Raw genomic sequence first — 23,057 nt, forward strand, 5'->3', positions numbered from 1 at the left:
ACCGGTGTCATATATGTTGTGATTTTATACTTGCGTCCACACTAATATACAAAATGGGTGATTACTAATTTCCGAGGAATTAGTAAATATGGCCAATGAACTTCAAGAATATTACAAAGGTAGTACATATTTTTAATGAAGTGACGAATCCGAATTGTTTTAAATTGCCACGTGTGACGCAGAATCCGCTAAGCTAATTAAAACTTAAAAAATCGGCGAGCTTTTCTCCGCATGCGCTCAAAGGCCGGTGAGCTTTTCTCCGAATCTGCCGGTTTTGCGGTGAGCTTTTTTCCGATGAGCTTTTCTCCGGTGAGCTTTTCTCCGGTGAGCTTTACTCCGGTGATCTTTTTTCCGGTGAGCTTTTCTCCGCCGCGCCACGAATTCAGTTTCTCAGCTAAATTTAGTGGGAAAATTGATGTCACGTGACCTAACGTTACGGGGCACACAGACCAATTCGGTTTTCCCGCTAAATTTAGCGGAAGAATTGACGACACGTTATCTATACACCAATTCAGTTTCCCCGATAAATTTGGCGGGAAAGTGGAGCCACGTAATGTCACCTGACGTCACGTGACCAATACGAAGAAATTGACGGCACGTGACATTACGGCAACTCAGTTTCCACGCTAAATGTAGCGGGAAAATTAACGTCTTGGGGCCAAAACATCAATTCGATTTACCCGCTAAATTCAGCGAAAAACTGATGTCGCGTGACTTATACACCAATTCGGTTACCCGCTATATTTAGCGGGAAAATTCACGTTTTGTGACCTAGACACCAATCCAGTTTCCCCGCTAAATTTAGCGGGGGAAATTGACGTCACTTGACCTATAAAACGATTAAGTTTTCCCGCTAAATTTAGAGGCAAAATATTGGTCACGTGGCGCACCAATTTCCTCGCCAATTCCCTATTATGCATTTCGTGCAATATATAACTTTGAAGGTAAGGGTCACTACCGTTATGATCGTCTTTGAGTCTCCACAACTCGCATGCCGTACGCGTAAACGCCATGATGATGGTTGTTTCGGTAAAGCCTGGTTCAGACAGTTGCGTTTGACTGCGTTTGACTGCGTTGCGGCTGTGACAAACCAGGACATCGCTGCTGCTTATATCGCGTGCCAAGATGATTCCTTGAATTGGATTCCACGCCTAATACGAAGCACAGATGTGTCGGTGACTCGCTTTCGGTTCTCGACGCAACGCAGTCAAACGCACTCAAACGCAAGTGTCTGAACCGGCCTTAAGGAAGGCACGTAAGCAGTGCTTGCTTCTATTGGACCTTTTCCTCAACACAACACACAAAGAGAAAGAAAAAGAAAACAAATTGCTCATTCTGACTTTTCTTTTTAGGTTCATATACTATAGATACACTGATAACCTGGGCACGCTACTATCACTTTTTCCGTCTGAAATTTCGAAAGCGTCCTAATTTCGACCGCCGTCGTAACAGTGTCCACGGGCTCTCGCAATTATACATTAAAATGCGTACAACATTTCTACACAAACATATTAATTGAAAAACGCATGCTTAAAATGACACGTACAAAACTTTTTTTTTTTTTTAAGTGTATGTTAGAAAAGAAAATTCATGGAATGAACGACGTAATGTTTCGCGCATCCAAGATCAAGCTTTCAATGCTTCGCCTACTTCGTAGAAATTTTTTTATACCGGGAGTCTTGCGTAGAATCTTGGATTTTCCTAGAAATTCTAATGAGGCGACACAATCTGCCGACCTGAAGAGCTACTATTTATTTTTAGCGCGCGTGCGATACCTCATAGCTGGCTGCCATTCTGAAAACGCTGGCGAGATTTAATCTAGAACTTTATTTACAGTAGAAAGGTTTTTCCGGCGCCATGATATAAGAGCGATACATTGATATTAGTTCTGTGTTTCGGGAATAATTAAATAAAGCTTTCGATAGAGAACAACACCACATCGATCACTTCGCTCTCCGTGCATGATTTATAAGCGCACGTAGAGCGAGAGAGTGCGGAGAAGAGTGGGAAAGACGACCTCAGTCATGAGCGAGAGAAAGAAAGAAAAAGAAAATGGGAAAATAGGAAAAGAACGAGAGAAAGAGAGAAGAAGAAAGACAGCGTATCGATTCTTGGATTTCGCATGAACGCACAAAAAAAAAAAAAGAAAAAAAAAGAAAGATATGTCAGACAGTAAACGCAGAATATATGGCCTATAAACGGAGAGCCGCATGACCCTCGCCGGAGAGAACTAACGGAGTTATTTCTCTAAGTGCACAGCAATGCCAATGCAAGACGACTCTGCTTATGAATGGTGTCTCTCCTCGTGAAGGGCAAGTCGCCGATTTTGTCGGAGACATGAAGGCTTTCATGGACCCAGCTCAGTTTACATGTGCCGTGACTTCACTTTCTATACTAAACATGTCTTGCATTTCAGTAGATGTACTGGACTCTGAAGACGTCCACCACAACTATTGCGTCAACAATGTATGGGTAGGTTTGGAGTCACTAGTTTAATTTCTTCGGAGTTCAAACTATAGCATATTAACGCAATCTCGGCTGAACCATGTTAGTTGTGAATAAGTAATAGAGATAAAAAGGAAAACCCTCTAGAACCCACGGACTACCGAGCACCGAAAACTAACGCGAAAATGCGCAAAATTTTTTTTTTTTTGTCTGTCTTTTTTGCGTTTTTAGTTCTATGAAAAGGGTCGGGGGGGGGGGGGGGGGAAGGGAACTAACCCATTTTTTTTTGTATAGCTCAAAGAAAACATTATGCGACTTTTCAGCTAAGACTGTCGACGAAGTGGGAGAGAATGAATGTTTGTGGGTTCAGAAGGTATATCAGCTGCCAACTTCCAGCGTTATCCGTAGAAGAGATTGCCTATGTTACATCTCGCGCGCAAATAATGCAAATTATTTCAACTTCATTTTATAACAAAATAGACGACTGCACTTAAGCCTTTCTTGTTTGTATCAAAAATAGATGTGCACTTAAAGCAAATTCATTCTTCTAATCAACACTGAGGTGCATCCACTAAGTTGATCGCAATGGGTTATTATATTGCAAAACGGGCTCATCAACCCAGAGTGCTTCTTCTCTCGCTTTTTCTTACTCCTCTTCGCTCCGAGTGCTCAGCCCGTAGATGTATGCCTGTCCTTGAGCACACTGCGAAAAAGACCGTAAAGAGAGGAGGCCCAGAACCCCGGGAGCTCGACCAAAATTCCGTGATGAGCAAGTCCTGAAACAAAGCGCACGTCACGTTTTTCCGTTAATCTATATCAGGGGTCACAACCTCATTCGAGTGTGGGAGCCATGAATAGCTCACCCCCGAAAAGACGAGGCCCAACGGGGAGGGGGAGGGGGGGGATATATTTTTTTTTCTAATTTGTGACAAAACGCAAACAGCAGTGGTGTTTCACGTTGCAAAGCAGCGACCGTCCCTGTGACACCGCAGAAATTTTCTAGAGAAGGAACCTTGTGCTTTCTGCTTTTTGTAAGCTCAACATTTTGCCATCTCTAGCTTTCATTTACATATGCGACTACTTTGGGCCCCCACCTGATGCCATAAAAAGACTTAAAATACGAACCTTCTGGCAGTTTTCAATAAAACGAGAACAAGCACACCGTTTTTGACCTGTGGCACAATTCACTATAACTGAACAGGCATAGTCAAAATGCCTTCATATGGCAGATTTAACTTATGGCGATTTTTATAACAAAATTATAAGAAAAATACTTGCAGTTTAAAGGTATTTCTGACCGCCAGAAGCCTAAGCTCATTGTTTTATCTTCGGCAGTTGTTTCTGCTGAGCGAGAGTTTATGCAGTCGAGGTGCCTTCTTGAGCAAAGAGCTCGTACTTGTAGCCTTGTAGTCGTAGTGCCGTTCCGGTTGATTTGCATCAGGGCATGGGAATGGTAAAGCCCCTTCCTGTTTTAAAAGTAGCGCAAGGTGCGTCGATGCACGACGCACCTTGCGCTACTTTGGCACGCGCAACGTGCAGCCCTTGGGAAGATCATGACGGCACAGCGTAGCAATGAGCTAGATTTCAGACGCCATGTTCTTCCCAGAAGTGGCGCGCGGCGTGTGTCTCAAACATTTCCACAGCAATGAATGGCACCACTTTTCCCAGGATGGAGGGGCTTTAGGGAAGGGGGGCGCGCAGCCGCGGGATGCTTGCGAGCCGCATTCCAAAGAGTCGCGGGCCGCGTTTTTGAGACCCCTGATCTAAGCCGCATATCCTCTACGTAGCCAATGGCAAATTTTTTGTAAATGCGCCGGCTTCTTTAAAACCGTTGAAACGCAAAGCAAAAACGCATCGCGTTGTTGTTGTTGTTGAGTGTTGTTACACACGGGAAGAGGGGATGCCTGCACGTAATGTTAGCCTCCTTGGGCAGAGGCAAGACTCGCACAGGCGGGGAAAGAGGGTGAGAAAAGAAGAGAAGAGGGGTTGGGGGGTGATTTGGTCACCAATCTCTGGATGGGTTGGGTCGAATCAGGAGGCTATTTTCTTGAGGGAGGGGGGACACTGCAGAACTGTCTTCTGGTATGGAAATCACAGATTAGTCGATGGCAGTTGAGACGAGAAGGCGTGGCTGGTCTAGGTGGCGGGCCGGTGGGCTAGAGGCGCGTTGCAAGTCCAGTGGCTTTGAGGTACTCAAGAAGAGATTTATAAACAAGTTCTCTTCTTCGTCGACCTCCGGTAGGAAAAAGGATATCGTTCTTTTGAGTCACAGTTGTGCTGGCACTTAGGATGGTGGTAAAAAAGGACCGTCGAGCTTGACCGTAGTGAGAACAATTTAGGAGGACGTGGTCAAGGTCCTCTGGGACATTGCATTTGGCACAGTTGGGTGTACTAGACCTGGAGATCTTGTGAAGTGTCGTTGATGTGTAGGCGCAGTTCGCACGAAGGCGATGGAGCAGCATGGAATCTGATCTGGTTAGTTTTGACTCGGGGAGCGATGGAGGAGGATTTCCGCTTGCAACTTCTGTATGGGGGTGACGCATTGTGGTAATTAATTTGCACAGTCTGCGCGCTTCGCAATAACGTGGGATGAAAAGACTGGGTTCTTCTTCCTTGTGTGCCTTTAAAGCAAGGGCATCGGCGCGTTCGTTGCCGGGGATACCCATATGTGACGGAATCCATTGAAAAGCCAACTGCCACCCTCGCATGCAAAGTTTTCGGGCCTTGTCGGCCACACATTGGGCCAGAAAAGGAGCTTGGTCTGAAGCTTCCAAATTGGATAACGCACTTCGAGAGTCGGAGAGAATAACAGTCTTGCAAGGATTGAGGTTGTGAAGCGCATCTAATGCCGCTGCTAGTGCAGCCAGCTCCGCTGTCGTTGACATGGTTGCGAAGTTGAGGCGGTGTGATGCTTCGATTCCGGCATCGGGAATGACGAATGCCGCTGTAGATGTTGCAGTTGTGGGATTCGTTGACGCGTCAGTAAAAACTTGGAGCCAACCATTGTACGTGCTTGTCAGTTGGTCAGCTGCAAGCGACCTTCCGACAGTGGCTGAGATAGAATTCTTCTTCGGGAAATAAGGAAGCGTTTCTTCTACAATGTATGGCGGTTGGGTTATGAAAGGTGCCGGAGGAAAGTGATGGCAATTAGGAGGTCCAATTTGTAAGTTAAATTCTTGTACACATCGACCTATCTGCGAATCAAAACGCTCTTCAATGTTGGACAGCAGTGATGTCGCAGATCGTGCTCCATACATACGAGTGATATGATTCATTGCTCTTATTCTTATGTGCATAGCTACTGTTTGATCCTTGGCCTCTACGAGTGTCGCCGTATTGCCCGCGAAGCGTGGCAGTCCAAGGCACTGACGGAGGGCAATACGGTGAAAACGTTCGAGTGTGGTCATTTTATGAGCCCTGATTGTGATGAGAGGTAGGCTGTATAACATTTTTGAGAGGATAAGGCCACGATAGAGAATCAGAAGTCCCTGAGGAGGCAGTCCAGATTTCTGGCGATGGAAGTGACGGAGCACAGTTAATAATTTAGTGCACTGCGTTACAAGTCGTTTTATCTCGGGTCTCCATGTAACGTGGTCATCTATTTCCATCCCCAAGTATCGGTACGTTGAGACTCTTTGGATCGGTATTCCTTTGATGGTTGGCGTATTTGCAACTTTGCGGTTTGGATGTCGACCAGGGTGGTAACAAATGAAGTCTGTTTTGCTTGTAGATAAAGTAAGTCCTAGTTCTTCTAGAGTAGAAGTCGTGCTGTCAAGAACTTTCTGAAGCCTTTTGCCGATGGTCCTTGACAGTCTGGATGGACCGACACACCAAATTGCCACATCATCGGCGTATATCGTCATGTGAACTGTTGTACTGGACGTTTCTGCGGAGTTTATGCATAGCGGAAGTTCTGCCATGGTAAGGTTAAACAGAAACGGGCTCAGTACACTTCCTTGGGGAACGCCTTGGGTCACCGACCGACGAGTGCTTAGACATTCGGCAGCTCTTACTGTTAGGCCGCGGCCAGTGAGGAACGCGGCGATATAGTCATATGTTCTTCCACCAATTCCGTACCGTGTAAGTTGACGCAGAATAGTATGGTGTGGCAAGGCATCAAAAGCTTTGCATATGTCCAAAAATATGCAGTAGACTGTTTGGTGAGTTGAACGTGCATTTTCAAGGCTCGAAACGAGATCAGCAATGGCGTCAAAGGTGCACCTCCTTCGTCGGAATCCGCAGAGTTGATCTGGCAGTGCTCCTTTGGATTCAAGCAGCCACGTAAGTCTTGAAAGTACTAGTCTTTCCATTAATTTCCCGACACAACTGGTGAGAGAAATTGGCCGGTAGGATTCAATCCGATCACCGGGTTTTCCTTGCTTTCTGATAGGAACCACTACAGAGGTGAGCCATGCTGCAGGGATTTTTGCCGTTCTCCATATGTTGTTGATAGACTCCAGTAAGGCCTCTCTATGCGGGAAAGAAAGATTTCTCAGTGCTTGAAACGTTACGCCGTCCGGTCCCGGAGCGGTTCGACGGCGCGAGCGTCGGGGGGCAACATCAAGTTTAGTGATGGTGAAGTCAGCGTCCATTTCTGAGCAAGGATTTGTTTTCAATGGAACTGGAGGCTTGTCCCTGAATCCCTGTGGTGGCGGAATTGGGGCAGCGAACGCATCAGCAAGAAGCTCCGCGGTTTCTTGAGTAGTACGGCCTAGGGCTAGCGCTAATCCTGCAACGGGATGCCCGGGTTGCTTTTTATCCTTCAAGACTCTGACGATCCTCCATGCTCTCGAAATACCCGATGGGGAACCAAACGACTCACATAGTTGGTTCCACTGTAGGCGTTGGAGGCGCTTAGTATATCGGCGAAATTTAGCATCGACCTTGCGATGTTCATTCCAATCATCCAGATCATCTGTTTTTCGGGCTCGTCGCTATGCGTGGCGTCGAGCAGCCCTTAGGTTTAGGTACATGAGGTCGGGAACAGGCCGGGTGTATGGTACTCTAATGATCTTTGTTGACAGCTGAATGGCTCGTGCAATCATGGCTGTTGTGTCTTCTGTCGTGCTGCCAGCTAGAGCGAAGTCCATGTGAGATCGGAATACATCCCAGTTGGTAACTCGAACCTCTCTGTAAGTTTTGTTTGTCTTTTTGGCAAACTTGCTGGTAATCATGATCGGTATATGATCACTGCCCCAGGAATCGGCTAGCGCATTCCAATCTGCCAATATATCCGGGGACAGGAACGTCAGGTCTAATACACTGCGGCCAACTCCAGGTCTGATGAACGTTTCCGCACCGTCATTAAGGGCCTCTAAATGAAGTGAAGATGTCATACTATCAAGATCAAACCCTCTTCTTGTATTTTTGCGGTCACCCCATATCTTGTTGTGGGTGTTGAAATCTCCACAGAGTATAAGAAGGCCTCTGCTTCTCTGCTTTACATCGGAAAGCTCTCCGACATCCCATTGGCAATTTGGAGGGACATACACTGAAACGACTGTGAAGTCCACGTTTTTGTATCTAACAGATACAGCAGCATATTCAGCACTACTCTTCGAAACTGAAGATAGGTCTACTGGCGATTGAGGAAGGCCGGCGCGAACAAAGACTACAGATCGTGGCTTGCAGTCCTTCCTTTTTGTAGAACTGTAATAGGCTACGTAGGGCGACAGGCGGCAGTTGGATGGATCGTTGTTAGGTTCCTGAATCGCCAGTATATCAATCCTAGTGGAGAGTAGATACCTCTGAAGATCTGGAAGGCGGGGATTTAGGCTGCAAGCGTTCCACTGAAGTATTCTTGGAATTTCGGGTTTATCGTGTGTACGTTTCTTGAAGTTGTGACTTTGAGCCGAGGCCATCCGCTCCTAGCGGTGGAAGGGTCCTACTTTCAAAAAGGATTCCATTGCGAGCAGGGCTTGCACTTCTGGTAGGTTGTCTGAATCAGGGATCGCTTTTATGATGGCCCTTAAAGCAGCAAAAAGCATAGGAATAAGGACGCTACCAAGGTCACCAGCCTGCTCTTGTCGTTTGCGCCTTGGAGTTGATGATACCGACATAGGTTGTCGGATGGTCGTCTGAGTGGTAGGGGCTGATTTCAGTAATTGCATAGTTGATGGAATTCCTCTGGCTGTCTCAGGTGCGTCTTCATGTGGCCGACGTTCTCTGTGTTTTTCTTTGACTCCATTCGTCGTCTTCTTCAATGCGTCACTGTAAGGTGGCTTTTGGGCTCGCTTATCCGTTGGAACCGGGACAGGCAAGGGGACGCGCACAACTTCAGGGTTTAAGGTGGCCGCGAACCCACGATTTTTCTTGCCATTTAAGACGTCCTGTCTTCGGATAACCGAGGTAGTCTTTCTGCGTTGACACCCAGAGAAGGTAGCGGCATGCTGGTTACCGCAGTTTGCGCACTTGGGTTCTTGCCGATTGGTGCAAGTCTTGTGGTGGTGCGGACCTGCGCACACTTTGCAGCGCCGTGGTCCACTGCAGTATTGCGCAATGTGTCCGTACCTTTGGCAATGATAGCACTGCACTGGAGGACCAAAATACTCGTCAACAGTGTGACTTGTGAAGCCTAAGAGAACGCGTGTAGGCATTGGTTGGTCTGGGCGGAAGTGGAGGAGCACGCTTTCAGTCTTGCGGTGTTCCACGTTGCCGTCCTCTTGTCTTCTATACGAAATTTGCCGTTGAACAGAAATAACTCCAAGATTTTTAAAATAGTCTAGTAGTTCTTCGTCGGTATACTCGATCGGTACTCCTTTGATTTTTCCCAGATTCCGTGAGTAGGAGTGGGGTACACTTGTCGCCACTTCAATAGAGCAAAGGGTCGATATGGCTAGTAATCTGTTGGCTGCTTGCAGAGATGCAACACTCACGAAAAGGCTTTTGTCTTTGTTCATCCTATGTGAGAGTAGCTTCTCCTGTGCAACATCAATGATCTCTTTGGCCACTTCGTTAGGATTTACCCTCCACAAGGATGCATTGGAACTGTTGGGTTTGAAAACCACTGGAATGCCCGCAGGGCGGTTTTTCTTGTAGTGGACTGGGATAAAGGGCCGATTATCTTCATCGGCTTCCAGAACTTGCATGGGATCTTCTGGAGACTCGTCTTCATTGGAATGTAAAATAGCATCTTGAACGGAATATGTAGAGGTCTTGTCATCATCATAGTCGTGGTATGAGTCTGGGTCTGTACATCGTCTTTTAATGGGAGCTTTCTTGAGGTCACCGGGGATAAAGGTCGGCGGTGGTGGGGCGGTACATTGAGGTGGTGACTTGCCATGTGATGGTCCAGGATCCCCTCTTTCGGGTGTTTCAGCTGGTGGCAGTTGGTCCATTGCCCAGGTCGTCGGTCCGGTGTTTACAGGGAAAGGGCGACCATGCGCCGCGTCCGGGACCTCACCGCTTGACGTCAATAAGAAAATCTGACTGGATAATATCGCGAAACTTTGAAAAATCCTATTTTTCCAAAAGAGCAAGAAGAATGGCGTTGATTGCCTGAAAATGTCGTCGTCTTCCACCGTGCAAAAGCAAAACGCATCGCGAAAGTTTATACCGGGCCCTAATTTGGACACTTGGCGAAAAAGTTGGCGCGAAATCCGGCGGCTCTGAGTGGTCGGCGCCAAGGTCAAGCACGGCGTTGGCCAATCACGGCCGCCAGATTTCTCGCCTACTTTTTCGCCTAGTGACCAGGTTAGGGCCCCAGGTCTACATAGGAGCAAATTAGCCAGTACACTGGTGATTACACGACCGCCTTCCTGCAGGATGCTCATTCATAACGAAAAGGACAGGGGCGACGACAGAACACGTGAATGATCCCCGGGGTACTGCAGCAAAAGATTGTGTCAGAAGTGGGATTCGAACTTACTCCTGCATTCGTGGACCAGAAGTCCCAACCAACCACTCGGTCATCGTGACACGGGTCTATCGCTCTTCTCTTCCAGTCATGGTCCCTGTGTACTCGAATTTTCGTACACGTGGCTCAAACACCGGCTTAATTGTTTATACCCTCTATAACGCGAAAAAAAAAGACAAAAAAAGTTGTGAATACAGGTTTACGGAGGAGCAATTATAGTACAATACGACTGTCTAAGCTTGGATCTCTAATGTGCGTGGGGCAGTATATGATTACCCAACCGCATGCTGGAACGATGCTCATTTAGAAACAAGACAGCCAAAACACCACGGCGACAAAATAGCCCAGTATAACGCCCCACGCCAAAATAGCGCCCGACTGAAAAGCACGATGGCAGAACGGCACAGCGACAGGAGAGCACGTGCCAAAATACCAGGACGTCAAACGGCATTGGCGACTCCAGCAAAACAGACGGCATCTAGCGGAAAAACACTGAACTGAACATGCATCCTTTCGCAATTTCTGCTTGTCTCTTGTGGCCAGGGGCGGATTTAGAGGGGGGAAGTCCAGATGTCCTGACACCCCTCTTGATTTCTGCATGTGTAAAATTTAGGGCATGAAATGAGGGAAAGGGGGAGGGGGTTCGTAAACAAATGGTACGCTCGCCAACACTTGACCCCCCCCCCCCCCCCCCCCCCTCCTCGGGAAATTCCTGCATCCGCCCCTGCTTGTGGCTTCCGTGATTACATGTTGTCGGTGGTTTGCGCGATAGAACAATTGTTCCGGTGACTGTCGTAGCTATATATAGCATCAGCTTGTTACCCAGGTTGTTCTGCACGCAACTATACGCAACCGCGTGAACCAGACATTCCTCGTTTATCAACGTTCATCAGCACCGCGGAAGGACAGTCGGCAGTCCTTTCATCGCTTCTTCAAAGAAAGTCAAGCCTTTGGAAGCTCGCTTACATCAACAAACACATCGCCGCAGGTTCGAAACGTGGAGGATAAAAAGCGGGGCAAGCCGTTTTGAGTCCAATGCTCGCTTGCTGGTGCCCCAGCGTTGTGCGTTGAGCTGGCACATGGCACGGCACTACCTGTTTTAGACCGCCATATTTGCCCGATAGTGGCGTCCCCTATAGGTTGCTGGAGTCACAAAGAGTACGCACATAGGTGATGTCGCGTTAGCTACAAAGTACTCAAAAGCAGACCTTCTCGTCAGGATCGTAAACTTGAGCTAATGACGTGTTCAAAAGAACGTGCTTATGTGTAGCCTGTGCCGTCATATTTCATTTAGCCACTATAGTAGCTGCCTGAGTGCAAGTAATTTGGAACACCCTGAAAGTCTTCAGTTACAGTGGCAAATATACGTACAAAATTAGTGTATCTAAATTTGTTGTAGTAATTTAAGGTCTCACACGAATCATAAGTATTAACCTTTTTTGATCCGCTGTATAGTTCGCCGGGGCCTGCCAGATGTTCTGCGTTGGTTTGACTCGTAAACCCCATAATTTATTTCAATGTTCTTCCGTGTTATCTATCAAAATACCCTGACCCACAACTTTAATTTTTGGTGTGTTTTTTTTTTCGTCCTTCGCCCTATTCAACAAATCTAGTATAATGCAAACATATATACGGACATACACTTATCGCATAATCAACGTGTAAATGAATTATCCAGGCCCGAAAAAGCACGTGTGTGCGTGTGGGCTTGTGGGGTACACTGTTGCAATGCTTGCACAAAACAAAACAACGTGTCGACATGCTTCGGAAAAAAAAGTCATGGTACATGTTACAAAACCCAACAAGTTACAAACTTTGTAAATATAAAACTGAAAATCACAACATGAAAACACACAAAACGACGCACAAAAAAAAAAAAGAAAAAAAGAAGAAGAGAGATTAGAGGTTGCGAATTTGATCAAGCAGCGAAGTTATTGCACCACTCACTCAGCTCTCTCTTAACAATCCTAAGTGACTGCAAATCCAAAAGTAGATCTGGTAAGATGTTATAATAATGTGGAACATAAAAAGTGGCATCCTTTTACCGTAGTTTGCGAAAACCCTTTGCAGAACGAAACGTTCTATTTTCCTCAGGATCCCTTTGCTTTTTAGTGGCTGTTTAAACATGTATTTGTAGTTATTGTGGACTAATATGGGGTATAGATGTACAAGTTGTCAACTGGCAAGATTCGTAGCGACCGTATCTTTAGGTCAGTTTTGAGTTCAGCAAATGTCGTTCTATACGCAATGTTTCTTGCTACGTTTCGCAGAATAATAACTTTTTTTTTTTTTTTAAATAATACGAGCAGGAACCATTGACCGTTATTCCATTGACTTAAAACGAAAGAAACACACAAGTGGACGAAACAGACGACACAGCTTTCGTGGACCCCCCCGCCCCCCCCCCCCTTTTTTTTTCGAGTGCCCCCCCCCCCCCTTTTTTTTTTTTCGAGTGCCTGATACGCCTGATATGTCATATCTAGTACGCGCATCGGTCAGAAAACGAAGGTGGTATATATAAGCAGATACCATTCGTAGGCATCTCGCCAGGTAGTTCACATGCGCTCCCCATGACACACGTCCATCAAAAAGCACGCCCAGATAACTTGTAGATAACACGGGTTCTAGTGGTGCGCTCCTGCAGTTTGTACAAGTGGATAAGTGAAGGATTAAAATGGCCGAAAATTTTATGATCGTGTGCGGGTTCTAAAAGCACACGAGTTTTGTTTTATCGGCGTTTACACAAATTAGGTTGCTAGGGAACCACACATTTTAGGTAAAGTTTGTCATATTGAAACAAAAAAATGTACCTTCGAATTTGTCATTTCCAGATAAAACCAAAGAGGTATCGTCGGCGTACTGAAATACCCACGAAGAAAAGTGAAGGTTCCCGATTTTATTAACATATATGTTGAAAGGGAGAGGTAATAAAATAGATCCCTGGGGAACACCGTACCTATGTGACACTAGCTTACTCTTAGCGTCATCAATCTTTATTAGCTGTTGACGTCCTGTCAGGAAGTCACTGAATGAGCCTCTGAAACCCAAGTGCTCTAATTTATGTACAAGTAACCTGTAATCAACTGTATCAAATGCCTTTTTGAGATCCAGAAAAAGAGTTGTTACGATCAATATTTTTGTGCATGTCATCGGACAGGTCTTCGAGTAATGATTGTGCGCCAGTGTTTTGGCGAAAGCTATCTACTGGGAACTACACAGTGAAGAATTCTTCTCACAGAAAGACGTCATTGTTTTGAAGAAAAAGTTTCATATGATTAGAGATACCACGGATAAAATAGAAATGGGTCTGTAATTCAACATGCCCTTTTTACTTCCATTTTTAAAGATAAGCCTTACAACTGCAACTTTTAGGCCGCTGAGGATTCTACCCGTTGAAAAAATGAGTTAATTATTTTCAGCGGCACGTATTTAAGTTTGTTAAAGTTAGCCAAGATGTGTCTCTCAAGCGAATTCCGTCATCTCCAGGGGCCTTGACCGCGGACATATTATTTATAATCAGACTTAGATCCTCTTCTGTCATCTGCGGCAAATAAGCTGGCAATGATAATCCTCGGAAAAGGGGATCAAAGGGGACAAAGGACATACATAAATCTCCAAACACAGCTAGGTGACTGGTGGGCGACTGAAAAAATCCGCCTGGTCCTGGTATCGAACCAGGGACCTATTCATTTCCAGTGGAGCGCTTTACCAACATAGGTAACCAGGAGTTAGACGTCCGTAGAGTGAACGGGTTTTATCAGCTGCCACCAGTCTCAATTTTTTTTGGTCGTGCACCAGTCACCTAGCTGTTTTTGGAGATTTGTGTTTGTTCTTTGTTCAATTTGTTCCCCTTCTCCAGGGATTATTACTGTCATTCTTTTCCAGCTCGCTTGCACCGTTGCATTAATTGCATTATAATCATAACCTTAAAATGCAGGCCGTTCATCATTGTTGGTGTTAGACTGGTGGCAGCAGATAAAACCAGCTTGCTCTACAGACGTCTAACTCCTGGTTAGCTCAGTTGATAGAGCCCCTCACTGGAAGTGTAGAGGTCCGTGGTTCGATACCATGACCAGGCGGATTTTTTCGGTCGCGCACCAGTCACCTAGATGTGTTTGGAGGTTTGTGTTTGTCCTTTGTCCCTTTTGTTCCTCTTCTCCAGGGATTATTATAATCCTTCTTGTACAGCTCGCTTGCGCCCTTGAATTAATTAGTACATTATAAAAATAAGCTGAGTTGGCGAAACTTCCCGCAGGACCGGCGGAAATATTGCTGTAACTAAACCCCCTCACTTGGACATCTGCGACACTTCGAACAAATATTTCGTTCAACCTCTCACATAAAGATTATACGTCTCGGCCTCCGAAAGCCTTTTTGAGTGATTGGCCAATATTTCCTTTTCTTTATTTACCAACTAGTTTATGTATAATGTCCCATGTTTTTCTGGGGTTCCTACTGTGACGCTCCAAAAAAGTAACGCAGTGTTTTTTTTTTTTCTTCTTTTTTCTCGGAAGTTTTATTTTGGCGGTAACCTTATTATGTAGGCTTCTTAACTCTTTTTTAAGTGCACTATCTTCGGGATTATCTTTACATCTATACTAGAGTGTGTCTTTTTCATGACACAACTTCATTAGTTCAGCGGTAACCCACACATTTTCGCGTTTTCTTTGCTTCAACCAAATCCTTTTCATACACTTGTTATATACTTTCGAATTGTTCAACCGTTTTTTTGATAAGCAGTGCTGTGATTCAATGATACCAAAATTCTCCAGTCCTATTCATTAATTAATGTATCTATATTTTTGTTATAAAACATTACAACGTAATGATCAACCCGCTCCTCGTTCAGGGCACCACCAAACACAATGACAAATACAAAATAGTGGTCTGCTACTTTTTGTTTAATTAGCCCTGAGGCAAAGTTGAGTTCATTGAATCTAGCAGCTATGTGATCAATGCACGTGCTTGTAGTTCGTATTCCCAAACTCTCTTCCCGTGTGGAATTCCCTATTACGTTTTCTGGCCCAAAGCCCGACAACAGATTAAGTTATTCTGCAACACTATATTTAGATACGTTCATATATAAAACATCGATGTTGATTTCTCCAGCTCAAACCAGCTAACTGTTATAGTTAAATCCGTTCAAAAAATATTCCAACTGGTCGTAGAATAAAGGAAAATTTGAGCTCGCTGGTCTATAAATATTGTAAATTGCAAATGACGCTGCATTTTTGAAAATTGTAACAGCCAAAATTTTAGCATGACCAAGGAAGGTTGCAACCTGCATGGAGAGCCAGCTATTTTTAATGAACATAAGTATTCCGTCTCTCTTTGATTTTCTCTGCATAAGGAAAATGTGTGAAAAACGCCCAAAGAAAACAAGTTGCAGACCGCTATATCAATGTTTGTTTCTGTTATTATTAAAACATCCAAGCCATCTGGTCGATCTGCCATATAAACCTGTAACTAGTCTCAATGCTTATGTAAACGTCTTACATTAATGTGCATTAAGATTAGGGCCACTTTAGTTTCAACAGAGTCTGACAAGATATCGTTCCAGTAATCATCCAACTGTGAAAACAATTCGAACGCTGTTGTTAACATTACGAGACTCCCCTGATTTTCGCTTCATTACGTGATTTTCAAAAGATCACCGTCATTTTCGGTACGAACAGCTAGTTCTGACGGACAAATAGTTTTCGGTTCTTTACCCGCACAAACTTGTAACACCTGTGCCTAGCACGCTGCTTTGCACTCCAGAGCAGTTGACTCAGTGCCCTGGTCAAGTTCTTATCAACAAAGATATGCTCGTCCCTGAGTGCCGCGCGTTTAGCAGCCCAACGGTCACACACAGAACGGTCCCTGAATCGCACGATTATTGGTGGGGTCTTCCCTTCGCGAGAACCCGACCTGTGCACTGCCTCGATAACACCAGCTGTTTTCTCGGGCAGTTGGAGTTTGGTGGCTAGGCACTTAATGATCTCAAACGAGTTTTCATGTTTTTTCTTTTCTTTTTTTTTCTGTGGACACCGTGTGTTTCAATGTTTTACCTTCCAGAGTACTGCTTCATGCTGTCCATAGGTGCCTTCAAGTCCCGAATCTTCGAGTCCTGCTCCCAGATCACTGATTCCAGTAATTGACACATAAGTTTATGCCCAGTTCGCTTTCCAAAACAAATATATTTTGTCCGGACCGCGGCCGGTCGTGGTTCGGAAGGAGGAACCTTGCTATTTTGAGTCACGGAAGGATTGGGAAACTCCGGGACGGGCCTGCCAACCCTTTCCTTTAAGACGTTTCTGCAACACGGAAAAGGCTTTAAGAAACACACACACACAAAAAAAAAAGAAAAAAAAAGAAAAAAAAAGATGCCTTGGTTGATTTTTGCATGCTGGTGTGCTAATTTGGTGTATTGTGTCACATGGTGACTGCGTCTATGAATATACCTGATGAGCTCCAGGTGGGATTCTTAGATTTTGGGGCTAATAAATTGGTCGAAATATTTATACTAACCGACCAACCGATCACGACACCCTGCTAGTTATAACTTGTTATCGAAAGAATTGTTTTCGAAATTGCAGATTGATTTCCTCGTAGTTTAATCGAAATGAAATGTTATTGAGTAGTTTCACTTTAATTATGCGTGTCCGTATGCCGCCGAAAGTTTAAAAACGTCTTCGAGATGGCCACAGAATATTAAACAAAACATTCTGATAAAGTGATAACGCGGTGGCCTTTTTATGACCACACACGTCAGTAATATTGCGAACAGAAGCTGACAATGTGATACCTATGGTGCATGCTTGGGGGGGGGGGGGGGGCCGTCGGCAACACTCGAAAATTCAAAACTTCAACACCAAAATCTAAATTGTGTCCCTTACTTCCTTTAGAGCTCAGCGTCCCCCGTGTGTAGTACTTTGCATATGATCGCTTACCTGCTAGCTTTGGATCAGGGATGGGCAAAATACATGCCAATATGTATCGAAATACAAATACAAAATACTTCGTCAAAAATGTATTTAATTACCAATCCAAATACATTTCAAAAAAAACATTTAAGTACAAGATACAAATACAACCAAATGTATTTGGTCTCCTCCAAATATTTTTCCAAATACATTCCTCAAAATTTGCGTCAGCGACTTCAGGGCACCTGCAATGGGTTTCTGGGTATCTCATTTTAATTTTGCATCGCACACTCAGGAGTTAGTGTGCGATGCTCTAGTATGTAATAGAAATATAATCACAGAAAAATGTAATCAGCTTGGACGTAATAGGTGCAAAAAGTACAGAACTTCAAACAACTTTTTTTTTGTCGATTACATTTTGGTATAGACCAACAAAGAACCGAGACGACCAAGACGCGCAGCACTAGCTAGATAATTTTTTTATTGTTGTAACTCGCACTAGTTACGAAAATCTGGACGACCCGCGCATTTAGAATGTTCCAGGCACAAATATGGATGGAAATCAGGCTGGAAAGCATCACAAGTTGTCACAGGCACTTATTTAGCCAGTCTGCATGTGAACGTCGATTTCGTCACTATTCTTGCCCTGGACTAGCACCGTAGTCACAAAGTCACTAAACGCATGTGCTTGATTGAGAGACACTTCATTCGGTGCAGAACGTAGTTTTCTTCCTGCTCTGGACAGTGGCAATAAATTTGAGGGGTGTATTTTTGCCCACAAATTGTATTTAATTTACAATTGTATTTGAAATACCTACGTTTTAGTATTTAAATACACACGCCAAATACATTACCCAATTTGTAATTGAATACAAATGCAAAATACACAAGGTAGTTGAAATACGTATTTCAAATACTTGTATTTGAAATACTGCCCATCCCTGCTTTGGATCCGCGAGGACACGACGAGAGAAGGAAGCAAGGCCGTTTCCCCTCTTCCTCGACAATTCTGCGGGAAACGTGACGTCGCGATTCTCACCCAATCGCATCCTTATTTTACGAAAATACGGCCATCCGTTCGACATATCGCTTTATGAGTGGTGTTTTTGGGTCTGTGGCGCCCCGTCGAACACTCCTGCTACCTTATTTTGTGAAATCCAAATTTCGAATCAGCATCCCTTTAACATGTATAAGGTCATCGCCCTTACACATGGCGAAATGTAATGTGATGAGTAAACCTTGTTTTGAAACCTGGGCGATGACCGATCCCGGGGAGGATCTCTGAGTACCGCAGCAAAAGATTGTGTCAAGGGTGGGATTCGCCCACATTCGTGAATGAGAAGTCTCAACAACCCTGAGGCAGGGCAGGGTCAAACGCTTGCGTCTTATGCTTAGACCACTCGGCCATTCTGACACAGGCTTAAATCGCTCCTCTTCCGACCGTGACTTGTGTACCATTCTTTTTTTATATTGTGACTCAAACATGTTTCAATGGAAACAAGTTATGTATCGTCGGTCAGCCTAAAAATACAATTAACTAGAGTACTTCTTTTTCTTATATATAGAGATTGTCTAACTATATAGAGAGACACACCACAAACGCGGTTTTGCAGACATTTGAAAGAAAACATTTCGGTGGACATCCACCTGTTTGGGAATGACAATTAATGTAAAGGAAAAACTCTAACCATAAAATAATACGGAGCCCGACGTTTCAAGTTCAGTTCGGTCCCTTGTTCACGGGTGACTGTTTTGCACACATGTCAGGCACAGGGGCCAGACACAAGCTAGGTGGCGAAAGCTTCCCTCCCGTTACAAAGAGCACAGCTAAGAACACTAAGTCCACGCTACTTCTTTTTTTTTTTAATTTTTTATAGAGCGCAGTTTTTAGGTTCTTATTTCCAGCCTGAGCGGCGTCGCCGTCGGCGTAACCGCGCGCGTTTTATTATGGGAATAATGCAAACGGGCGTAACCGCATGTTGCGTTATTGGAAAATGTATCTGCTAAACTTAGCGGAAAAGTTTCGCTAAATTTAGCGGGAAAAGTTTCACTAAATTTTCCCACTAAATTTAGCGGGGAAGTGTTTCCACTAAATTTAGAGGGAAATTGTTTCCCTTGAACTGAGCGGGAAAATTCCTCGCTAAATAGGAGCGAAGCAGGAGAGGATGAGGGGAGGGGGAGGAGGGTTATATCCTCCCCTCCGTACCTTTCCCTCCTCCTCCTCAAGAGCTGAGCTCTAATTCGGCATTACAGAGAATCGTAAACGTCTTTCTTTCTTATGAACGCTAGCAGTATTAAGCGAAATGGGCACGTGTCAGGTTCGACGTAGAATCGTTCACAAAACTTCGTGGACTCGACAAACTGCTTCGGTAATAGGCTTGGTATACAACATTTATTGGGCCTAAAGTTGAGCGAGCCAGAACTTTGTTTCGTGTGGGAAGTAATCAAGCAATGTGATGAGGATTATGCTTTGTTGCGTGTGTACAAGTGTTTGTTTGTGCTTAAAGTGCGGCAAGGGCAATGGACTTCAACCAGACTATTCCTGTGGTCACTGACAGGATAAGACCGACCGGGTGTTTCTGTCGGATGCCCGGCACGCGCTCGTTGCCTTCCGCCATGCTCCGGCTGCGCGAGCACGCTCGAAGCTCACGAGACGCCGTTATCGAAGGTAGGACGCTCGCGCTGGACGCGGGACTAGTGAAATACTTCCCCGTCGTTTTCATCCCGTCAGCGACTATAGTTTGTAACAGGTTAAGAAGGACAAGCCGCTCTCACAAAGCTCTCCGTTTTTCATGATATGTTGTTTCCTCCTCTCCACTAGCCTCCTCTCCAGAGTTGGCTCTGCAAAAGAGTGAGGAGCTTATCCAGCTGTTCATCATCATTAGAGTACTGTAAGAAGAGAGAAACAAAAGGAAGTGTTTCAGAGCCGTGGATTAGAGTGTCACCGCCCAGTTGTTCTAAACTTGCAACAGAGTACTTAGTACGCGTGGTCGTCCTTAGGACCTGGCGCAGGCCGCCGGCGTGGACGAAGATGCTGCGTGCGGCAGCAGCCCCCGGCGCTCGCCCTCGCAGCGGGTGGGCGAGGCCCTGCGCTCAGCGTCGACCTTCTGGGGCAACATGGCTCGCTTTCGACCGAGCTTCCTGGGCGGCAAGGAGGAGGACAACCTGCCGGACCACCTGGGGCCCGTCAAGCAGCTATATTGCCGCACGGGGCACAATTTGGCCGTCTTCCCTGCCGGCACCGTCTACGGCACCAGGGAGCCCTACAACCGATACGGTGAGACTCGGGAGGAGCCCGAGCCTGGGGCGGGCGTATAATATATGTATACAGCCATCGGAGAGTTAAGTCGCTGTAGTAGTCCACGGGGGCACAGGCCACGAAGCAAGTTCTGTTCAGATACTCGGGCAATGGTGGGAATTTTCCTTCTGTTCACTTTTCATGGCTCAGATATACAGTACGTCCCCATCCGCTGTGCCTTAACTTGTAAGTCATAAGACAGCACATAAGGACAAATGTGATAACTGCAAACATACCTCTGTTATAAAATTATCACTATAGAAGTCACCCTTCTGTCTCCATTAAAACTAAAAAATACCAAGATAACGAGGAAACGTGGTGGCATTATGCTATGGAAGAGTTTTTCAATGCTCAAGTGGCACTTCTGCGCACACCGGGTTGTTACCTCACTGTATTTTGCTACCCCCATCGCTACATAATTTGTATTATACTGGTATTTATTTTTTTAACGATGATTTTTCACGTTCCAAAAGCTGATTATGTTGTCCAAGGTTCATTTCTTAGCACAAACCCATCTTGCTCAAGGTGTCGTTTATTACATCTCTTGTCCATGTGTGTGGCTACTAGGCTTTGAAGCGCCAACTTTAACAGAGCAGCGCCTATAAATGCAGCCATAGTTAGATATGTCTGCGTAAAACAGAGGCGTAATTGCAGTTTGATTTTAAAGCGAAGGTCATGAGCGCATAGCGTAACCTCGCTTTAACACACCTAACATGCAGAATGCATTTTCGGTAGGAGGATAAATGTAAAACAATATTGTGCACAACCATATAGTGCTAAAAAGTGTCACTTTTAACGTCGCTTCTCTTTTTCTTTTCTTTTCTTTTTTTGCACATGCCTGTAAAAAAAAAGGAACCAAGCGCAAATTAATGCTCCCGTGAAGTCCTCGATGCAGGCTATGCAATGCAGGCACATTCTGAAGTTGTGAGTTGTATGCACGCGTGGTCATTTTTCTTACTGTCTATTTACTGTTTGCTCCGGTTGGGAGAGCTAGAACGAGCTCATATCTACGGAATGTGCCACCGTCCGTCCTGCCAAGCTCGCAGATACGCGTTCCTGCCTATCTAACATTCCAGCGGCTGTGTTCAAAATATTTCTTTTTTTTTTTTTCTGTTTTAGAAGGCCTGGAGATTGTTACATATTACGTGCGAGCGTAGGGTTGCTCGAACTTAACGTTCCTCTCCGCGGTCTAACGCTAATATTTTAGATATGACCAATGACAGAGCTGTCGAAATTCTGTTAGTTCGTTCAAAATGTACATTGCGCGACAGAACTACGTATAACGCTAACGCGACATTGACGTCTTTTTTTTTTTTTTTTTTTTGAATTTCGTTTAGGCAGTTGAGAAATACAGAAATTTACCACCCATGTTCGTGCTTCAGATGAGCCCTTCTCATCGCGTCGATGGCAGCTTCCCGATTAAAAATAACGACATGATGGTTCATTCGTTCGTTCTGTCTAACGCGATGTACAAACATGGGCCGGTCAGAACACCACTGAGAAACGTTTTACGTACGTAGAGTCCTCGTGCTGAGCCGTCAACCGAATTCTATCGAGACGTCAGCACACTTCTTGTACAACACCTTCCATTCCACTCCCGCGGCCTTTTTGTGTACACGTGTCGGTGTCCGTCTTTACCTTTCGTATATGTCTACGTCCTCGCACTTGTCATCCACGTTCGTGTGCGTTCTTCACGTCCTCCATCGTCTCCACATCATCACGTCCCTGTCCGCCCGCGCATCGTTGCGTGACCTCCTGTCCGGTCCGACCTCTTTGCCTCACACCAATCGCTCCTGCCTCTCGCCCTCTCCTCCGCTTCTTCTGCGACACGACCTCCTGTTCCGTCACGCTGTCCGCGGTCGAGCGACAGGTGACGTTCCCCAGCTTGAGCGTTCGGTGTTCTTCCGGTGGGTAACGGCCGCTCTTGTTTCGTTTGCACGTGGGTCCGCGATCACGAAAAAAAGAGGGCGACGACCAGCAAGACTCGGAAGTAGAAGACAAAGAGGAAGAAGCGACGGGGGAAGAAGGAGCCGTCCTTGGATGCCCAGAACCCTTCGACCCACACGGTATACGAATCACGCAACATTTTTAAAAGCACTTTGCCTCAGTTATAGCCCTTTCCAATGATCATCTTCTGGGCTCCGCCATCTTTGTCTGCTGTGCTGTGGAAGGAATTCTGAGCGTGCGCAGTAGCGCTCTTCCACGAAATATGAGACGCCGCGTATGCGTTCAAAGTCCAGTGACTCGGCATTTCTTGCCTGGGTGATATGCACTAAAAAGGTCTATGCGGTGAGCAAGTCGTCTGCTTCTTGCACAGGAGTGTCGGTGACGTGAGAACGACGCCGATCTCTGATTGGTTTTGATTGAAAGGATGTTGGGTATACCTCAATGCCAGATGCCTTAAAATCTACCCACAATTTTTTTTTTTTTTTTGATAATCGGAGAATCAGAGCTTGGCGTTTGGATGTCAACACACACCCCTTGTTCAAGAAGCAGACGAACTAGCGCTCCGCAGAGTCGGGGTCATGTTGAGAACCCAATAAAGGCTCCGCTT

At 45.4% G+C, this 23,057-nt stretch overlaps 1 protein-coding gene across 2 annotated transcripts in view; it reads left to right on the forward strand.

Moving 5' to 3' along the window:
• Positions 1-23,057, forward strand: part of LOC8032811 (fibroblast growth factor 1) — a 48,274-nt gene that overhangs the window by 16,645 nt on the left and 8,572 nt on the right. For both annotated transcript variants that reach the window (XM_040205248.1, XM_040205249.3), the window contains exons 2-3: positions 20,206-20,482; positions 22,468-22,569. In XM_040205248.1, the coding sequence (XP_040061182.1) occupies positions 20,206-20,482; positions 22,468-22,569 (379 nt within the window). The remainder of the gene's footprint in view (positions 1-20,205; positions 20,483-22,467; positions 22,570-23,057) is intronic.

Source organism: Ixodes scapularis, unplaced genomic scaffold, assembly GCF_016920785.2.
Source record: "Ixodes scapularis isolate PalLabHiFi unplaced genomic scaffold, ASM1692078v2 PGA_scaffold0__279_contigs__length_252992795, whole genome shotgun sequence".
NCBI lineage: Eukaryota > Metazoa > Arthropoda > Arachnida > Ixodida > Ixodidae > Ixodes > Ixodes scapularis.